At 30.1% G+C, this 18,817-nt stretch overlaps 2 protein-coding genes across 2 annotated transcripts; one reads left to right on the top strand and one right to left on the bottom strand.

The window, feature by feature from the left end:
• The first annotated feature begins 15,670 nt into the window (after positions 1–15,670).
• On the top strand, positions 15,671–17,436 carry LOC124489983 (maltose permease). Its single transcript, XM_075729993.1, has 3 exons — positions 15,671–15,683; positions 15,805–16,436; positions 16,497–17,436. The coding sequence occupies exons 2-3, from the start codon at positions 15,962–15,964 to the stop codon at positions 17,408–17,410; spliced, it is 1,389 nt and encodes a 462-aa protein (XP_075586108.1). The 5' UTR covers positions 15,671–15,683; positions 15,805–15,961; the 3' UTR covers positions 17,411–17,436.
• Positions 17,434–18,746, bottom strand: LOC124500558 (very long chain fatty acid elongase 1). Its single transcript, XM_047064643.2, has 2 exons — positions 18,116–18,746; positions 17,434–18,043 (listed from the first exon to the last, which is right to left on the bottom strand). Exons 1-2 carry the CDS (start codon positions 18,639–18,641, stop codon positions 17,535–17,537), a joined length of 1,035 nt encoding a protein of 344 aa, XP_046920599.2. The 5' UTR covers positions 18,642–18,746; the 3' UTR covers positions 17,434–17,534.
• Between the last annotated feature and the right edge of the window lie 71 nt (positions 18,747–18,817).

Here is an 18,817-nt window from a genome sequence, read left to right as displayed (position 1 = left end):
ACATACACACACACATTTATCCATCGATGTATGGAATGAATTTCCGATGAAAAAAAACAATAATAATAACAACAACAACAAAATCGAAATGATAATCTTCATCATTATCGTCAATTGTAACCAAAGAAAAAAAATTGACAGAAACTGATTGCTGATTTTTAATCGAATTTTTATTATCATCATCATGTACAAATGTAGTGTGGGGGAATGGTATTTGTTTTTTTTTTTGCGTATGTGGTACCCAAATTGTTGGGATTTTGGCCAATATGAATGATGTTGTAGAACAAATTCTTCTTCTTGAAATCATTGCACTGATTATGATTTCTGGTATACTGGTCGTTGGCCAGCCAAGATTTATTATCATTGGTAAATTTTTTGACACTGAAATGAAAATATTTTTCATTTTTTTTGGGCCACGAAACACACAAACACACATATAAAATGGAAAAAAAAGAAATTTGCATGTTCGTGTCAGGTATCATTTGTTATTATTGTTATTATTATAACTCAAATTAGACCTAGCCCTATTCAAATCGACCGAGATACCAAACTAAAAACCAAAACCGAAACCAAAACTGAAAGAGGCACCGTTCATGATTGAATTGAAAATATAAATACGGTAATAGTGAAGGTCACAAAACAAATACAAACATGACACATTCATTACGAAACAAATTTCCATCGATCCAAGGCCATTATCGTCATCATCATCATCGTATGCAGATGGGTCGAAGGTCATGGTAGGAAATACTGTGTACAATAATAATAACTTACTTCCTAATCACATATCATTTGTAATGGTCAAGGACATTGTAAATGAGTTACCTTTATTTGATTTTCCTCTTTGATTATCATCATCTTCATCAGCGTCGGATATGATACGGAAATTTCTGGCCATGATCATATTGGTCATCATAATCATCATCATCATCATTAAATTTAAAAAAAAATTGAATTTAAAAAAAATAAATTTTACAATTTTGTTGTTATTTGTTGTAAGGAAGAATAGGGGTAGTGGTATTATTATTTTTTTTTAGTAATTCTAGGAGCACATAGTTTATAATCTCTCTCTCTCTCTCTCTCATCCATTCTATATAAAACATAATCATATTGCTATCTTCTATTCATTTAATTATTTTACTCCGCCTATTTATTCCATTTTATCCTTATTTGAAGAATTCATTCTTAATGTTCATTCTTTATTGGTGGATAGAATAAACCAATTGGTGAGAAGGGCACGCCTTTTTTATATATATTTAAACGTTATCTATCATTGAATGAATGGATGAACTAGCCATTTTTTACAATATTTGCGCTATACAAACATTCGAATCGAATTGCGATGATGATGATGGTGATGATGTTCGCCAGTGGCATATAAATTCGACCGATTTCATCGTTTTTGATTGTCATTCAAAAGTGAAAACTTTTGAAGCTGAAAAGCTTTCCTTCTCATCATCATCATCATCATTTGTATCAATCAAATGAAACAAATTTTGTTTGATACAACTCATTTGGACTTTGATTTTTTTTTAGAAAGATGATCCTATTAGCCAACAACACACATAGATAGAGAGAGATCATGATTCGATCAATGATTATCGTAGGTAAGTTTGTAAGTATCTATTCGTTTCATTTTAACGTTTGATTAACATTTTTGTTTTGTTTTTTCTTGTCTTTATAATCTAGAAAAATTCATTCGAATGCGAATATTCAATTGATCAAAGCTGTCCTGCTTTTGTACTCCACCAGGTGCCTGAAAAAAATAAAACAAAATCAGGCATCTTCTGGGGAGCAAAAAATAAGGCAGTCATTTAACATCGATCCACCATCAAATCTACTATCGTCCATTCAGTAATGGCTATATACTGACAGTTTCATTGCGCCTGTGTATTTATTTGGTTGGCAAGAATCTGGTTTCATTTTGGGCGCCAATCATTTTCCCAAAAGAATCATAATAACCGAAATAAAAGCAGTTTTACAAACCAAAAAAAAAAAAAAAAACACAAAATGCCTACTATCTACAGCTATCCTAGTAACCCAGACAAAAGCATTTGTTGTTGCATTTTTTTTCTCCCTAAACCAGACGATTCCATTTTTCATTTCATACTACCCATAATCTTGAATGGATTTTTCTGGTTCAAGGTCTTTTTTTTCCTTTTCTTTTTGCTATTTGGTTATCCTTGAAAATTTTTAAATACTATTTTCAATGTAATTTTGATGAATAAAAAAAATTGTTTTTTTTTCTAAATTAAAAAAAAACTAACATTTTTGTGTACATTTCTTTCTCTCTCGCTATATGAATTCTTGAATTAATGGTTATGTGAAAAAAAAATTCTAATGAAAATTGCCAAAAATATCATCATCAAATGGATAGATTTCTGTCAAATAATCAATTCAATTTGAATTCATTCGATTCAATTTCGATGATGGTGAATGATGCACACATTTCATTCATTTGATTCGATACGAAATGAAATGAATCGTATATGCAAACACACACACACACTCACAATGAATTACAAATGAAAATTTCCTTGGAATCCATTAACATTTTCTCTTGTTCTGTATGGGGTTAACATGGAATTTTGTTTCTGTTATCAAAAATAAAAATGATGAACATATATTATATAAAGCCTTTGTTATAATGATGATGATGAATTTCCTAGAAAAATATTCCGATTCTGTGTTTTTGTATTCTATATTCATAAATGACGAACAAAAATGTTTAACAAAACGTCAAACAAAAGAATGATGATGAGATATATTGTGTGTGTGTGTGTGTGAATCAAATCAAATTAGTGAGATGTTTGGAAAAAAAATATTCCTGAATTGTATGTACAAAAAGATATAGACCGACCAACACAGTAAAAGAACGAATTGCTTGTGTGTTTTTTTTTTGGTGATGATATTAAACGATAACAAGTTGAACCCGCTATGCTAATTCATTTCGATCAATGATTGTGTGTGTGTGTGTGACAAATACAACTAAAAAAAAGAAATTTCTCGAGAATTTTCTCCCACACACCAAACACATCCTGATCATCACAATGATAATGGTCCTGAAAATAAGTATTTTTCTTTCTTCCATCACCCACCCACCCACTCACTCACTCATCCACCCCCCTGGAACAAGTGAACATATTTTCTTTTCTTTTTTTTTGTTGTTGTTGTTGTTGTTCTGGTTTCCTGGGTGGGGCGGTGATGAAAATCCATTGAATCAAAAAGAAAAGAAAAAAACGTCATTTTTTTCGCTTCTCATCGTCATCGTCATCGATATTTGGTAAGTATAAAAGTAAGATTAATGATAAGTAGTATGTTGTGCTTGTATGTGTGTGTGTGTGTACAAGTTGGAAATTTACGAATCATTTGAAAATTCCAGGAATTTTCTCTTTCTTTCACTCTCGATCCTGTGACCATCATCATCATCATCAAAAACTAGAGATCATTCATTTTTCATCATCATCATCACGATCAAACATAATAATAACAACAACAACAACAAAAAAAAACCCAGCACAAAGGATCCGGCGCGTAGCCGAAACAAAAAATAAAAATCCATTTGAATTTCCAAGTAACAAGGAAATTGTTTCAACGATCAACAACCAAAAAAAAAAAAAAAAAATAATAATAATGATAATAATACTAGCGATCTGAATTGAACTGAACTGAATTGAATTGAGAAAATATCAGAATCAGAAAAAATTAAAGGACAATGGCCCATGAGTGAGAAATGAAAGAAAAATCTGGATCAAAACACACAGGCACACACACACACACACATGGACAGACACAGCATGTGACATGTGACCACTGTCATCATCATCATTTAAATTGTCCATTTGAAAAATCCTGTAATAATGATGATGATGGAGATAATTTGATGATGATGATGATGATGATGATGATTTGCAATCGATTGTGATGCATCGTGTGTTGATTGTTGTGGTGGTACATTCATCACATCATCCCAATCATCTGTTTTATTTTCTTCTTATGGTTGCTTCAATGTTTACGGAAATTGATTGAGTGGATAGAAAAATTTCATTTTTTTCCTATTTAAAGAGCTAATCAACCGACCTGAATGGAGTGAAGAAGAAAAATAAAGTTGTTTCATGAACAGATGGTTTTCAACAATAAAAAAAAACTTTGTGGCTGCTGCTGTGGTTATCTTTCGCAAAAAAAAGAAAAAAATTTTCCGAATTCAAGGTGTTTGAATACGATCCAGGTATAAAAATGTGGAAAAAAGTAATTGGAATGTTTTTTTTTCGTTTGTTACATCATTTGTTTCAAAATTACATGGAAATGTATCAATCTTACGGCTGTTTATTTATTATTTAAATATTTTATTTTAGAATTTTATGACATTAAAATTTTTTTTTTCAATGAAATGGGATCTATTTTTCAGGATAGGTAGTAGTGTTAGTGTTAGTGTCACTAATGTTAATGTGTGTGTCCACCTGTCATCTTATCGTCGTTTTATTTGACATTAAAATTATTTGAATGAAATGGATGCAATGAATGAATGAATGAATGAAATGAAATGAATTCAATACAGAAAAAAATCTGACAGTTTTTGGTAGTTAAAAGGCTAGTTTTGGATGGATGGATGGATGAATGAATGGATCTGGATATAAACCATCTGTCCAATGTGGATGTGTGTGTGTGTTTTAATTTGTTTTTTTCTCTATTTCACTTCGTCCGTCATTTTTTTTTCAATAGATTAAATGTTGGTGTGTTCCGAAGAAAAAGGGTTAATATATACACAATAAAAAAAACTGAAATTCAAATGGTATACCTGTGACAATGTAATGAAAGAAATGAAAAAAAAAAAAGTTGTCATCCAATTCAGCTTGCAGCGAATAAAAAAATTCAAATTTGAATGACTCATTGGTATATGGTTATTGTGACAAAATAAAAAAGTTTTTTTTTATATTTAAATGGCAAACATTTTTATGTTTTTTTTCCTACAATTTCCGTTCTGTTGTTTTTGTTACTTTTTTCCACATGACAAAGAATGGGAAAAAAAGGGTTAAATCAACATATTTGCGTAGTAACCAAAATGTGTAATTATACAATTTTATGTACATTTTTGGATTGAAATCTCGTAATTCGGGATCCATATCATATCTATGAATTTGGTTTGATTCAATTTAAGCTGGTTGGTTGGATCGACTAATAATTCAATGTTACTGGCCAATGATCGTAAAAAATGAAAATTCTGCTTCTTTTTCTTTTCCTGTCACCCGTAACCGAAAACAAACAAAAAAACACCATAAATTTATTGACGACCAAAAACGTTTTTGACGTTTACGGGTTTTTTTTCCAAAGTCCAACGAAACATATTCAAATTGTTTCTGGTTTTTAAATGAAACAACTTGACAAACTTTTCCATAAATATCCATTTCTATCCCAATACAAATCAAATCAAACTAGATTAAATATGAAAATGTACAAGCTGCTGACTTTGGCCATTATTTTTTGTTTTTCTTGATGTCCTTGATGTCACTATAATATCAAATTATCAAGAAGAAAAAATTTTAAATTTTGCGGTAGTAAAATTTAAAATTTCCGATAATAACTGGCCATTATTATTGCAGTGAATCTGATTTTCTGGGGATGTGAAATGTAAATTTTCTTTTTTTGGGCGAAAAATGATGCTCAGGATTAACATCATCATTATCGATGATGATTGGGAATCGAGTTTTTTTTCTGGGCTAATAATAGAAACACCGATATTCAATTCATGTTTAGCTTATACTTGCTTGCTTAATCGCTTTGTAATATTTTTGTTTTGTTTTGTTTCCCCACATCCCTCATTCATTTCATATGGACTATCTATACACAAAAACAATTGAGGAAGCAAACATTTTCGAATCGATGCTGTGATATGTGGATGGATACTGTATTTTGGTATTATTATTAAACAAACACTAATCAAATATAAAAGTACCAGATCAATGGCTAACCATCCGTTCGTTGTCCTCATATATTTTATTCTTTCTCTCTTTCTCTTTTTCGTTGTCATATGTCAACCAAAAAGCAAGACGAATGATGATGATGATGATGATGATGATGATGGTTACAGTTAGTGCTGCAGAAAAAAATCTAATCCAAATGATAATAGTTTCCAGGAATTTTTCTTCTCCCTTATTCATTCTATCGATAACATTGTTTTTTTTTGGCTTTCAATCCCAATGATGATGTTGATGATGATGATGATGATGATGACGATGATCATCAACAACATGTCCCGTTGTCATCATCAATCCATTTATCTTCAAAATGATTTTCGGTTATATTTGAGCGGAAAAAATCTTTTTTTCTGGGTGAATTCAAAATTTTTTCGATGCTGAAAAATTGCTTCAGGGTTTGGTGGTGATGAGAATGGAATTGAAGAAATTAGATTTCCAAAATCAAAATTTTAGTTTTTTTCTTCGCTAAATAAAAAAAAAGTTTTTTTTAAAATAAATCTAATATATTCAAATCTTTTATTCTATGAGAAGGAAAAAAGAAATAGAGAGAAATAAACGGGTTCAATTCATTAGAGTATTTTGAGCCAATTACTAGGAATTTTTTTTTTGTTCCACAAGAATTTTCCAACATCTCAGGAGCCAAAAATACCAAGAATCGGATAAAATTAAACAGAACAAGAATCAGCTTAGGGAATGAGGGATGTTTGCGAATAAAAAACAAAAATTTAAAAATCATGTTTTTTTCCACATTGTCTCTTTCTCACTCTCTCTCTCTGTGTGTGTGTGTGTGTGTGTGTTTGATGAGCTTGAGATTGTATTTGTTTCACTTACACACACATACAGCGTTTCGTTCATAGTTCAGGGTATTTAGGTTTGGGTTCGGGTTTTTTTCCTGGAACACATCAATCAACATACTGATTATGGTATGTTTGGTATTGTCTCTCATAAGGTTTCGTCGTCTTTGTTGTGTGTCCGTGGGTCGGGAATGGCAGTGAATGAGGCATTCAGTCAGAAACCAAAGACTAAAGTTTTTTTTTGACGAATTCAATGTGAATTCACACAAAGTGTTATTTTGAATTTGAAAATGATACGGATCCCGGGATATTTTTATCTACGATGATGATGATGATGATGTTCTGCGGTCTTGTTCTAACGCGATTTGTCCATCCATAAACAACGTGTGTGTGTGTGCATTCAATTCGATTCGATTTTCGATAATATTCCGAAATAAAAAAAAGTAAATAATTCCAGGAATTGGAGAGCAACGAATTTCAGAATCGATTTTTTGTTCACCATTTGCTGATTCAGACAAACATCAGCGACAAACACCCATTCACGGGTTTGTTTCTTTTTTTCTATTTCGGGGTTTACACAACATTATCTATACAGAATATATACCACCAACAAAAACTAGCCTGAAAGAAATGAATCGAGAAAATAAGAAATTTTTTTTATTATTATTATTATTCTCTACCATCATTAAACACAATGGATTCTTGAAACAAACCAAACCAAAAAAAAAACAGAAAAAAAACTAAACGTCATCATAATTCAAAGATATAATAATCATATAACCGAATCGAACAGGAACCAGAGAATCAGAAATAACAGAAAAAAAATTATTTTGAAGATTTTATGATTCTAATATTCAGTAGTCAATGGTAATGGTTGCTCAGTTAGGTCAATCAATATATGTTTGTTATAATATTCTTTTATTATATCAAAATTTGAAACTAACAAATCATTTGTATGAATGTCACAATCGTATGGTGTGTGTGTGTGTGTGTGTGTGTGTGTGTGTGTGTGTGTTTATTTTTTTTTTGTATGTCACATCCAATGATAATTATTATTATGGATATTTATTTATTATATTGGATAAATGTGGTAGAGGCCTTATTCATTTAACATTTTTCATTTCTGGCCAACAACTTTTTACATTGTCAAAGTTCACATACAGTGTTTGATTCGAATGAATTTGTGTATGTGTGTGTGTGTGTCTATGTGAACTTATCAAATATCAAGATGTGGAAAAACATCATCATCATCATCAACATCATTCTCATCGACAACATCCACGAGAATGGACATTTTGGTCGTAAATTTCTTATTTTCTAAACAAAAAAAAAGAATCATGGACCGTGATGATGATGATCATCATCACATCACAAACACACACAAGATGACGAGGAAAGGAAATTCTATACATACAGAAATTGAGAGAGAGAGAGAGAGAGAAAAAACTCAAATTGGAAATCACAATCAGAAAAAAAAGCTAAAAAGTTATCCATTGCTTCAAAGTTCTTATGAGCTGAAAATTTATGATTATTATTATACAGTTATTCAATGGTACAATATACAATTTGGTTTATAAAAGTAAAAAAAAAGAAAATAAATAAATTTGGATCACAACAACAACAACAACAACAACTTTTTACATATGTTTTCGACAAATAAATTTTATACACAATGTTATTATGGGTTGATCGTTCGATTGTTTGTTGTGTGTGTGTCTGTTTGTTTGTGATCATCTGTAGATCCATAAACAACAACCGAAACAACCTATATGGAATGTTCAAACGACAATACATACTTGTGAGATCATAATGTTCGACGATGATCGTTGAACATCGACAAGGACAAGTGCTCAATAATGTTCGATGAGCCGTATCGTTTTTTTTCCATTTTCATTGCCATCGTTATCGATTGATTGTTATTCCTTGCAACGGGATGAATATTCAAAATTATATTGAATGATGATATGTAAATCTGATTTTTTTAAAAAGACATTTTCAATGATTAAAATTTCGCAATTTTATTTTATTTTTTTTTTTATTATTACTTACTACTTCCTTATGGTCATTATATAATTTTGTGGCATTTTTATGATTTCAATGATAATGATCGATTTGTATGATGAAATGATTTGCCAAATCTCCATATAACCATTATAATAATGGATAAGATCGTATTGTATTTGGTTTGTTTGTATGCCAAGATGATTTTCGTTAATCCATGTAAATCATCATTTTTATTTTTATTTTTATTTTTCAAATTTTTTTTTTAAAGTCTAACCATCACCACTACCATTAAAATTAATTTCTCCCTTTCACTTCCTTCCTTTTATTATTACATAAAATTTGTCTACCACAAAAAAACTAAGCCAAGATCATCGATAATATACACTTACCAGATATACACACACACTTGTCACATACATACAATTTTGAGAATCTTTAGTGTGTGCATGTGTGTGTGTGTGTGTGATTATTTTGAACCGACCGTTTGTATGGGCTATTTTTATGACCACAAACGAACGAAATTTCAGTTTGGTTCATTGGCCTTTCACACACACACACAAAAAAATTAGTCTTTTTCTCCTCATTCATTTTTAAATTAAAAAAGAATGCTGTCAGTCAGTGAAGCAGTTAACACTATGTTAGTGTCTATCTATGTGTGTGTGTGTGTGTGTGCGAAATAAAGAAAGATAGAAAAATAGAGATAGTTTAACCCTATACGTGACCTCATTTAAAATGATTATCATCAAAAAAAAAAAGTTAAAGTAACAATCAAATATACCATGATGATAATGAAGAAGCCATGAAAATGATTCAATTTTTAATGGCCACAACTTGAATGATGATAACAATGTGTTTGTTTTTTTTTTCACAGAAAAAAAAGGGAAACATGAATCTCTCAATACCCCCAGATATACCCAGAAAAAAAGGAATTCCTAAAATATAATTTAGAGTGTTGGTGGTGGTGGTGGTAGTAGTAGTAGTAGTTAACCATCATCATCATCATCATCATAAAAATTCTTTTTCATCATCATCAGCGTCATAGAATCTCATTGAGAGAAGAGAAAATGATGAAAAATTATAATTTATAGCCCATACTGTGTTTATAATTTAAATAAAATTTAAATTAAAAAAAAGCAACCAACCATATTGATGTGTTTATGGTTCAAATAATAATAATAATTGTGCGTTTTTCATTGGTTTTGGTGAACAAACGAACAAACACGGTGGCAAGAAATTCGAAAAGGAATATTTTAAATTATCGATAAACGTTGATGATGATGATAATGGCTTGTTATTATATTACCAATGATGATGATGATGATAGTTTGCTTCGAAAATTTTCATTGTTTTCAATTGTATTTTTTTTAAATATTTTACTTCAAAGTTCCTGGAAATTATTCCAGTTGCAGCAACAAATATGAATATTCTAAAAGAGAGAGAGAGAAAAAAAAATTCTTGATCAAAAAAAAAACAAAACACAAATATAGAAATGAAAAAAAAAATGAAATGAAATTTAATGGCTTCTCAATTCAATAAAGTTCAGTTGCTGTTGTTGTTCGATTATTATTTTATGATGATGATAACTATTATTATAATCGTAAATTATGTCATATAAAGCATATCTTGCAATTTCTTTCCATTCATAATATCATGACGACGACGACGATGATGACGACGTTCACATAATAATAATAATAATAAAAGAGTTCCAAAGCTATCCACGTGTCTTCATTTCATCATTCAGGAATGGTGGGGATATTCAACGAATTTTTTATTTATTTATTTATTTATTTATTCACATAGTTTCTGCTTGTCAGTCTGTGTTTGTGTATATGTTTGATTATTCATTTTTTATGATCCAGAACCAAAAAAAAAACGACAGAAAACTTTTAAATTCCCGAGTATTTTTTTATCCAAAAAAATAAAAAATAAAAAATTATTCTTTGCATAAACGGTGTTTACAATGAACCATGATCAGAAAACAACAACAACAACAACAAATTCGTTTCTGTTCTTTTGATCATCATAATCATGATGAAATGATGAAATTTAACATGAACAAACAAACAAACAAAAAAAAATCCAAAAAACAGATGTTGTTTTCTTTTTATTCTTCTTCATCATCATTTCATTTCACATTCATTTACCTTGGCCAATTTGATTTTTTTTCAACAAGCAGATTGTTTTTTTTTCTCTGAAAAACCAGAAAAAAATATATAAAGTTCATTATCAAAGCGTAGTTCCTTTTGTTTTTTTTTTTTTTTTTTGTTGTCAAATATAAAATTTTCCTTACTACTTTGTTGTTGTTTCTGCTACTAACTAACACTAACTAAATAAACAACAACAACAACAATATTTGATATGAATTGGTTGTGAAAGAGTTACAATTTAATTGATGTGTGTTTTACGTAATTCTGATTCTAGTTGATGAATAAAATTATTAAATAAAAGAAAAAAAAATCAAACATAGCAAAAAAAATGGTTGAACAAAAAAAAAAAGAACAACAGCATGGAGCATTCCCTCTCCCACTCTATCTTGCTCTTGACATTTAACCTTCGGGGCAAAGGCGATTTATTAATTTACATTTGCTAGTGATGTTTTTTTTTTATTTCCTTTGTTTTTCAAGTTATATTTCGTGTGTATGTACGCTCACAATGTGAATGATTTGATTAGGCCCCACACACACACACACACACAGTGACACAAACAATGGAAATCCAAGAAAGAAATCCAATTGGCCATAACGAGCAAAAAAAATCATAGAAAAAGGTCAATTAACACAATGAACATCAATTTCATTTGATGTTCATTTATTCATTCAAATTTCTTATTAGATCAATTGTCAAGGTCAACACTCACTCTTACACACGCTTACATTCAACGATATTTACCTTGATCTTGGCCGTCATTTTGTTGTTTTTGATCAGAATGGTGTGTGTGTGTGTGTGTGTCTTATGCAAGATGCAAGTTATTATTATTATACCCCAAATGGTGAAATTCCGTTGAAATCCTTCTTTGTCCATCCATTGATGTTTGTTGGTCGGGATGGTTTTTTGTTTTAAGTTTTTTTTCTTCTTCATTTTTGACCATCATCATCATTGTTTCAATTGACCATGTGTTTTTGTTTTTGTTCGGGGACTAACAAACAAACGAAAAAAAGAAAAAAGAATGTGATCATTGAATTTTGATGGATTCTTTGGAAACCAAAAAAAAAAAACACATTCATTGCTTTTTTTTGCATGGACCATAAAGATATTTGTTTTGCCATTTTTTTTGTTTCTTACTTTGTGTTTTCTTTTTGGCCACAAACATGATTATCAACGGTTACTACACCATGACCACATTGAAGACACACACACACACAAAAATTATATTGTCGAATATCCGATATATTTTCAACAACAACCAAATATCGTTTTCGTTATTCGTTATTTTTTTCCAAGGAATGTTTTTCAATGTTTTTTTGGATGATGATTCGGTCAAGACCATTAAAACAAAACACATATATACGATCGAAACTTCATTATGATGATGATGATGGCCATAATTCACACTAAGTCATGTTGTTAATGTTTTTCAACACAAAAAGAAACCGAAAAAAAATTTTCTTCAAGAGATGTAAATCTTCAAGATATTTATGGACTTGAAAAAAAAAATAAAAATAAAAATTGTACCTTCAAAAGAAACATTCGAATAACAACAATCGATTATAAACATCGATTATCAAGAATCGATATGCGGAAACGTTCGAAATGAGAATATATATCACCGTCATCATCATATGGTGAAGGAAATCCAATCCTTTTCTAAATAAAAACCAATTAACTAAATTGGTGACTAAATTTTTAAATTATTATTATAATAGTATCTCTCTTTCTCTTTTGTTCTGGATCAGAATGAGTTTTTAAAATAAACTTTTTTTTCACATTTTGTTTACGTTCATTTGTAACACGTTGATGAGAAGATGAGAAGACCATTTCAAACTTTGCAACACTTGAAATTTTTTTTTAAAGCAATTAAACCAAAAAAAAAGCACTAATAGAATGAATGAAAAAATGCTGAGCTTCAAAAACGACAATTAATAGAATTAGTAACTGGAATAAATAAATAAATAATGAAAGGCCATACACATTTTGGATCACTTTTTTTTCCATTTTGCATAGAAAATGATAGATAAAATTACTGTTTTTTTTTGTTTCTTTTTCCCGAAATAAAAAAAAAATGTTACAAAAATATATTAATTCTGGTCATAACAATAATGCTAATTAATTCTGGTCGTTGCATCTAAACGATCGAATTGAGATGCACACCACCATCACCACCACCACCATCACCACACCCCCTCTTTCATTATATATTAGTCAATATAAATTCTAAAGTGGATACATAATCCAATTTACAATGTAAATGATGATGAGGATGATGGCGGGGGTGTATTGTATGTGATGTGACCATCTGTATAATGTATATTCTGGATCAAAGTATAATAATGGCACGAAATGAACAAATTTAAATTATTATTATTATTATGGCATGCCATAATTTTAATTAATTGTTATTAATCCTCTTCCAATTATACTCATATGGATGGATCATATTCTTTAGTTTTTTTTTATTCATTGTACAAATATATTTCAACCATCGTCAATGTGATATGGTTATTGTTATTTTAAAAAAATAAAAATAAATTCTATCATAAAGACTGAATGAGATTTGGTTCTGCCAGCTGCTGCTGCTGCTGCTCTTCAAACATCTACTATTACTTTAGTGCTTAGTAACTAGGCCATTTACCTCTTTTTTTTGTTATCTCTATTTTATATGGCTTTATCTTCATGATTTTCATGTTCATTCAGTTCATATCCGCCATTCATTTAGACATTGACGCCCAATTAAAATCAAAACAAAAACCAAAACCAAAAAAAAAACAAAGAGAACAAAAACATTGAAAAACATCACTCTAATATTTAATAATTTTCCCATATATAACTAGTCTTCGTTTCATTATAGTGTCAGAAATAATGAATTGAAATGAAGACTGATTGGGCGCCATATTCACATTATTAATACCAAATCAGCCAACCAGCAGCAGCAGCAGCAGTAGAGTTTTTGTTTGTTTTGGATTTGGAGTTGAGCCAAATTAATGGACATTTTAATGTTTAACAAGAACAACATTGACATAATTGGGTATGGCTAATTACGTATCTCTTTTTTTGAATAAAAAAGAAAGAAAGAAAGCCGCAGGCAAAATTAAAAATAATAACGCGAAATTAAGATAAAACACTGATAATCATTGATTAATCAAATGATTATTTGTATGGCGAAAGAGAAGGAGAGAAATTTGATTATTTATTGGGAGTTCTTATCACATGTTTTGGAATAAAACATTCATGCAGTGAGAATAATAAAAACCAATTATCATCAATAATTTGTTGAATTTTTTTCTGACATATTTCCGGTACTTCATACGTGCATTATATATTAATAGATAAATAGATTGTGGTTGGTTAGTTGGTCGCTGTTGATGATTTTGGTGATGAAAAGAATTGAATTTTTCTAAATCAAGATCAAAACACCATTGAGATTAAGAACAACAACAAAACAAAAAACACACAAACACGTACACAATTTATTTGACATAATGTCGTTGGGTTCATGATGATGATGATGATGATCATCATGAAATTAATGACAAAAGATAATAATAATAATAGAAACAACAGGTCTTTTCCTGATGACCTTTGAAGGAAATGATGATGATCATCATCAATGACTATGGTGTTCATGATGATGATGATGATTACATCATGGATATCGTTGAGAATTAAACAAAGGAAAAAAAATTACATCATATCATTATAATGGCGCCAATGATAATGTATTGCATGTAAATTGCATGAGTTTGGACGATTTTATTTTGAATAATTTCAGTAAAAATAAAATCAATTTCTCGATAATTTTGCAAATGTCCAAATGTTTTTTTTTCTTATTATTTATTGAGTCACTTAATCGTGGGAAAATAATATCGATCAATCGATTGGGAAAAATTTTGATCAATTTTCGAAACGACAATCAATTTTGTGAAGATTTTATTCATTGATGATGATAATTAATCACAATTGCTTTGTTCATCACAACATAACATTGGTAAATCAATAATCACAGTGTGTGTGTGTGTGAGTGTTTGATGTTTTATATGCGGTGAGTGATAATTTTTTTTTGACCAACAAAAAATTTATTCATCATTTGCTTCCCCACATTCGAAACTAAAAAACTATGGATTTTCATATTCGTTGACGATTGTTGTAGTTGATTTCCGATTTTCCCCCAAAACAATGTTTCGAATGCTCAAAATAAATTGGGACCCGCTTTTTATAGCTAGTTGTTTTTTTTTCGCTGTCGTTGAATTCTATCCCCATTTTGAAAACCAATGATAATGATGATGATGACGAAGACAAATTCTATGATTTTTAGATACCACAGTAGGAGGGGATTGTTGTTGGGTACCATAAGATATAAAGGGGGCTTAGTTATATATATCTATCTATCTATCTATATGCCGGGCGCCGTTTATATAAATATTCTGTTTGTTTTATATTTGCCGACAAAGAATTTTCAGAAAAAAAGAATCCAAATATTATCTACATCTACATGGTTTCACAAAAAAAATATTCGAATTCTAACGAACAATATATTCATAACGAGTACACTGACGTCATCTATTGATGAGAATTATAAAATAGTCTATATATGAAAAATTCTATAGCACACGGATTCTAATCACACGCATTTTATTCATGCATTAAGCGATCCAAACGAAATTTTTTTCTTTCGGTTATGTTGTTTTGGTTGTTGTTTTGATACATTGTAAAAACTCACACACACACACCTGCACACATAGACATCAATCATGTACGTATAAACAGATCATAAATACATGACTGAATTTGGCATTAATTAATCAAATTAATGATTGTGTAATGATTTTATGATGCTAACATTTTTTTTTTCATTTTCAAACAAATGATCATAGTACATGCAAGCAATCAAGCAAGCAAAAATGTTAGATTTATATGGCTTGTTTTATATGTGATCAGCATCACCATTTATGGATGATGTGTGGATCATTTTTCATTTTTTGCTTGTTGTGAATATAATCAAATAGAATTATAGTATTTTTTACAAAAATAATGGCAACTTGGCCATTAAAAGCCCATTATCTTCTTTGGTTTGGATCGCTTAGTGGAATACTGCCATATGTATCGATTTTTGCCCGTGAACATTTACAAATATCAGCCGATGCTGTCGGTATTTTATTCTTCATTCTACCATTCGTCGTTTCTATTGTTAAACCATTAGTATGTTCGATTGCCGATCGCTATGAATGTTATTCCCTTACATTGATTCTATCACAAATATCAACTATTTTGGGTTATGGTTTACTATTAACATTACCATGGTTATTACGATGGATTTCAACGGAAATTCTTTGGTGGTTTTTCTGTCTATTAACATTGATTGCAAATACGGCTATGGGTGCCGCTATTTCACTCACCGATTGTCTGGTCATCAATGAAGTTGTCCAATTACAACGTAATAATGGTGATAATCATACCAGTTATGGAAATTATCGAATTTGGGGTACAATCGGATTTGGAATTTTTGGTATTAGCGTTATTATTTGTATAGATTGACATTTTTAAATTTACGTTTTTTCAATTGTAGGAATATTATCCGGTATAATTAATGATCATCCAGGTGATCTACCATATCTAGTACCCGGTCTAATTATGTTTGTTATCATTGAATCCTTGGATCTTATTACTATATGGAAATTTTATCATCGACGTATTGTTGAACCAAATCTTAATGCTGAATCCGGAAAAACATCGTCTTTTCCGAATGAATTGGAATTTCAGACGGAAGAAAAATCGTCTAAAAGTGGCATAATAATGTCGGTTATTGAAATTTTCTGTCAAATAGGCCAATTATTTCGTCATTATCCAACTTTGATACAGCTTTCTTTGGTAGTATTCTTTTTCGGCATACTAACCGCGTTTCATTGGTCATTCTTTTTCTGGTATCTGGAAGATTTACGTGGTAAAGATGCACTACTTATGGGTCTTTGTATTTTTGTCGAAAGTTTTCTTGGTGAAATTCCTATATTCTATATTGCACATCATATCATCAATCGTTTTGGTCCGATTTGGTCATTATGTTTAGCATTAGCTGCATTTGCCTTACGTTATCTTGCCTATGGTTATTGGCTTGAACAAAATAATGGCCTTTATTGGGATATTTTATTGGTGGAAATATTACAAGGTTTAACATTTTCACTTTTCTATTCTGTAATGACACATGTAGCTAATTATTATGCGGATAAATGTGAAAAAGATCAAAAACAACAACATCGTCAATCAATCAATGATAAAAAAATCAAACCAAGTGCAACAATGCAGGCATTAATGTCAGCATGTTATGAAGGTATTGGCCTTGGCATTGGATCATTGATCGGTGGCTATGTAACCAGACATTATGGTATTCGAACCATTTGGCGTCTTGGTGCCTTCATCAGTATCGGATTGATTGGTGTGAATATCCTAATTGAATTGATCAAATTCAATAGGAAAATGAAATAATTTTAATGATTATTTTTTAATTTTTCTTATTCCTTGTTTTTATATCAAAAGTTTGATAATTATTTTGCATTTGATAATGCTTAACAAAATTTGATTAATATTTTTTCTTTTCAAAATAAATTTTCTAATTTCTTATTATTCTTTGTTTAAGGCCATTATTTTCGATCATATTTTGATGATTAGATTTGTCTTTTTTTAGATACAAATCATCATCATCATCATCATTTTTGTCATTCATAACGGCGCTGTGATCATGTGTTCTTTTCATTGATTTTTCATGTAATATTTGATCTTGTTGTCGTTGACGACGACGATGATGATGATGATGACGACGACGATACATTAATAATGCACGCCATATATCCATAGCATTACGATTATAAGCTTTCATGTAAAAATCCAAAAATAGCCAAAAAAATAATGGTGGCTGTGTAAGGCCTATATATAGCCAATATACTGGATAATTTTGACCGAATATCCAAATGGCCATACCATAAAAACCATACAGAACAAATTGATAAAGCTGTAGAATGGTTATATATTTTTTCCACCATAAAAATGGCTGTATCCATGGTCCTAAAGCGGCTAGTCCATAATATGAATACATGATAACATGTATGGTTGAATTGACCACTATTATTGTTACAGAAATTAGATTCAATGCTAATTAATAAAAAGATTATCAAGGGAAAATATAATACTTACAAGAGAATAGAAAAACACACGGTAATACAGGATTAACGCGCATCAATATAAAACCAAATAATGGAACGACTGTATGATGATATACGTGTAACAGAGTTACCTGGGAGAATTTTTTTCGAATTACAAAAAAACTTGTATCCCATAGATCCAATAATTTTGATAACCAATACAGATAGCCAAGATGTATTAGATACAATGTTTTCGTTGAACTATCCATTCGATTGGGATAATCAAAATTCCAAAGGACACGGAAATAATCCGATAATGTAATGGTTTTATAAACAGCAAAACAATTACAGATAGACATGGTTACATTGTATATAAACATTAGCCAACGAACATCGAATGCTGGTAATCCACGCATTAATTCGGGTCCCAAAACTTTGGCGAATACGACGAAATTAATGATGGCCCATATGGATAATACTGGTGATACATTTATCCAAAGAAAATGTTTGATACGATAATCCGGTGTCATGCCGACATATTCGAATAGAAAATCCAATTGTGATAATTTCCACCACATTTTCTATCACCGATGATGATGTATGTATTTTGGATCACTACAACGAAAACAAAATAGAAAAATCTTCAATTTTTAAAAGTATTCGATTCGAATGCTAACATTCAAAAGAAATGTTTGTTGTTCGAATCTTTTTCTGATTCTCAGATTGATTTTTTTCCTCTTCGTTTCCTTATCTC

This window comes from Dermatophagoides farinae, chromosome 4 (assembly GCF_024713945.1).
Source record: "Dermatophagoides farinae isolate YC_2012a chromosome 4, ASM2471394v1, whole genome shotgun sequence".
Taxonomy (NCBI): domain Eukaryota; kingdom Metazoa; phylum Arthropoda; class Arachnida; order Sarcoptiformes; family Pyroglyphidae; genus Dermatophagoides; species Dermatophagoides farinae.
The sequence above is the reverse complement of the archived record's forward strand: the minus strand, read 5'-3'. Positions and strand labels throughout refer to the sequence as shown.

Excerpts from the sequence above, each read along its gene's own strand:
- LOC124489983 (XM_075729993.1), top strand. The coding sequence starts at position 15,962 with ATGGCAACTTGGCCATTAAAAGCCCATTATCTTCTTTGGTTTGGATCG. Across the intron at positions 16,437-16,496 it reads AATCGGATTTGGAATTTTTG|GAATATTATCCGGTATAATT; the intron begins GTATTAGCGTTA and ends TTTCAATTGTAG.
- LOC124500558 (XM_047064643.2), bottom strand. The coding sequence starts at position 18,641 with ATGTGGTGGAAATTATCACAATTGGATTTTCTATTCGAATATGTCGGC. Across the intron at positions 18,044-18,115 it reads GTGTGTTTTTCTATTCTCTT|TGGTCAATTCAACCATACAT; the intron begins GTAAGTATTATA and ends TAACAATAATAG.